Source organism: Aptenodytes forsteri, unplaced genomic scaffold, assembly GCF_000699145.1.
Source record: "Aptenodytes forsteri isolate BGI_AS27 unplaced genomic scaffold, ASM69914v1 Scaffold280, whole genome shotgun sequence".
In the NCBI taxonomy this organism is placed as follows: domain Eukaryota; kingdom Metazoa; phylum Chordata; class Aves; order Sphenisciformes; family Spheniscidae; genus Aptenodytes; species Aptenodytes forsteri.
The window spans coordinates 106,346-108,961 of NW_008796042.1; the positions used below are offsets into that span (position 1 = coordinate 106,346).

A 2,616-nucleotide genomic window follows, 5' to 3' on the forward strand; every position below is an offset into this window, starting at 1 on the left:
CCCGGGCAGCATGGCGGGGAGGCCACCGCCGGCACCGAGCCCTGGCCCTCAGGAGCTGCTTCAGCCGAGGCTCTTGTCCTTGTCCCCTGCCTGAGCTATGGCCACGGGCCCCCAGATCCTCACCTGCACCCCAACCTGCTGGCTCGCACTCCCAGCCCCCTTGGCTCTCCGGCCCTCGGGGAGCAGCCGGCCCTGGCTGTTCCCTGGCACGCAGCCAGTATGACTTTTCACACCTTCAGTGAATTGCTCATGAATCCTGTAAATGAAGAAGTATTTCCCAAATGGTTATGACAAAGAGTTCCCAATAGTTTATGTATTTGAGAAAACCCTTAGCTTAATTCAGAGATAAGATGAAAATGCTAAGTTCAGCCAGTAAATTATTCATTTATTTCTTATAATAGCTGGTTCTGCATGAGAAAAGAAACACAGAAAAAATACAAGTCCCAGAGAGGGAGCCTAGTCCAGCAACAGTGCCCTCCACTAAGAAATGTAGACCTAGAATCCTTATATAGAATAAATCATTTAATTCACACTGGTGAATGTTTAACAGTTAAAAATACCAACCTACTCATTGCAATTATACAGTGAACCATTAAAACGTTCATAGAGCACTAGTCTCACTTAAACAAACAGCTCTTCTACTCTTCCTGGTGTTCACAGGTACCAGGCTGCCAGCCCTTCCTCCCAGGCACCCATGGGTGAAACCTGTGTGCTTCCTGCAGCGGGGGCTGTCCTTTGGAGGAATTCCACTTGCACGGTGGTGGCTAACATGGGAAGGAGCCCCGCTTCGTAAGATGTGGCCTAATGCAGTGCTTGCTAGAGCAAACTGCTGCTAAATATTTGATTATCTCAAATGAACATCTCCAAGCAGCTGGGTCTGGCACTGTGCTATAGGCTCAGAAATGCAAATCATTCACTATGAAAATACTGTTATCAGCTTCTCAGGAATGGCTACGTTAAATAAACCAGGTGTGAACATCACTCCCAGCTCTAGTGTTACCGTACCTGCCCAGAGCTGTAGCTGGGAGAGAGGAGAGTAGACTGCCTGGAAGGAAAGGCTACGTGTATCTCTGGGAGGGTGACCAGGTTAATGGAAGAATTAAATTCCCCAAGATTTGGCAATTGAATTGCATTTGTGAGTAGTAACAGGATTTACCTTTTTCCAGAACATGACAGTTCTGTTCCTCTTTTTACTGTCTTCATTTTGCATTCGTGAGAGTTGTACTGGCTGGAACACACCAGGACCGGGAGGAAGAAAGCGTTCAAGTTCTTTTACTTTAAATTACAGGCTTTCTCTTTGTCTGTCTGCCTTTCCTTAAAGGATGGATACAAGCTGTTTGGTTAGGAGCTGATCTTACACTGTAAAACCACCTATGGAGGCACTGTTACAGTGTAGTGGACTCCCAACTCTGCTAGCAACACGAAGGAAAACAAATTTGATTTGTGCTTATGTCTCTACATTGCTTTGGCTGATATAATCTAGACTAAAGAGTATATGTAAATATTTTTGTTTCCCCCTTATAGTTCTCTTGATCACAGTCATTTTACAGAAATTGATTTTTATTTTTTGTGGAAGCCTATTGGAAAATATCTTTGTCCTGGGAACTACAGTGAATCTGCCAGTGTTGCTCATTTTGGTGGCCACTCAACCTCATCTACCACTGAGGTGCTTTTTTGTGGCTGCTTATTGGTTTTCCTGAAGTTTAGGAGCCCAGGCTGACCCCACTGTACGTGTGACAGACAGCAGATCTTCTCAGTAACTCTTTAGATGTTCAGGACACATGAAACTCAAGGCTCACACTCCAACCATTTGTGCATGCACAGTAAATTGGGTTTGGACCTACTGGGATTGGCAGATCTGGGACAACAATGTGTATAATGGCACCACAGGATTCACTGAGAGAAAATTTTTTAAAAAGTCATTTAAGTCTGTCCTTTTTCATTACTACTTGTTTATTCAAATGTCGTATGTCTGTGGAGAAAAATAAGCCAACTCAGGATTTTATGTTTCTACTTTTCAGTTAAGCAAGAGAGCACTTTGAATCCACTTCTGCAAGACCTCTACTACGGTCTCCTCTGGATTGAATAGTTTCATTTTTTTGTAAGAACTAATGAAAGCTCCAAAAACAGAGAGAGAGGGGAAAAAAAAAAGAGAAAGGTGATTTTCCAAGTAGAAACCTGTATGCAATTTCTGAGTAGAAACTTGTATGCAATTTGGGTCGATGCCTGAAAATAACCACAATTGCATTTTCTTTTTCCTTCAAGAGGACTCCTTGAAAGCATGGTCTAATCTGCCTGGCACCCAAGAGCAAACAGTGCCATGTGCTTCACGTCCTGTTGGTCAACTCTGAAAGATGGCAGTACAGTTGCAATCCTGCAAACGACTTGCATTCCCTTCTGGGACCTCTCTACAGCGGGATGGATAATAGTTGTCTCTGCTTTGAAGCTAACACCATTCACTGCGCTGCAGCCTTGCATTTATGTAGTGATTTATGGTGACATTCACACTGACTTCTCTAAATTATTACACGAGGTGCAGTATAACAGTTAATTGGATGGAGGGTCTGGCAATACCTTTTTAGCCATGTGTCGTAGTTTAACCTCAGCCGGCAACTG

At 43.9% G+C, this 2,616-nt stretch overlaps 1 protein-coding gene across 1 annotated transcript in view; it reads right to left on the bottom strand.

Moving 5' to 3' along the window:
* ACBD3 (acyl-CoA binding domain containing 3) overlaps positions 1 to 2,616 on the bottom strand; it is a 41,970-nt gene that overhangs the window by 23,922 nt on the left and 15,432 nt on the right. The window contains exons 2-3 of the mRNA XM_009285582.1: positions 1,157 to 1,228; positions 124 to 256 (exon numbers count right to left, since the gene is read on the bottom strand). Of these exons, the coding sequence (XP_009283857.1) occupies positions 124 to 256; positions 1,157 to 1,228 (205 nt within the window). The remainder of the gene's footprint in view (positions 1 to 123; positions 257 to 1,156; positions 1,229 to 2,616) is intronic.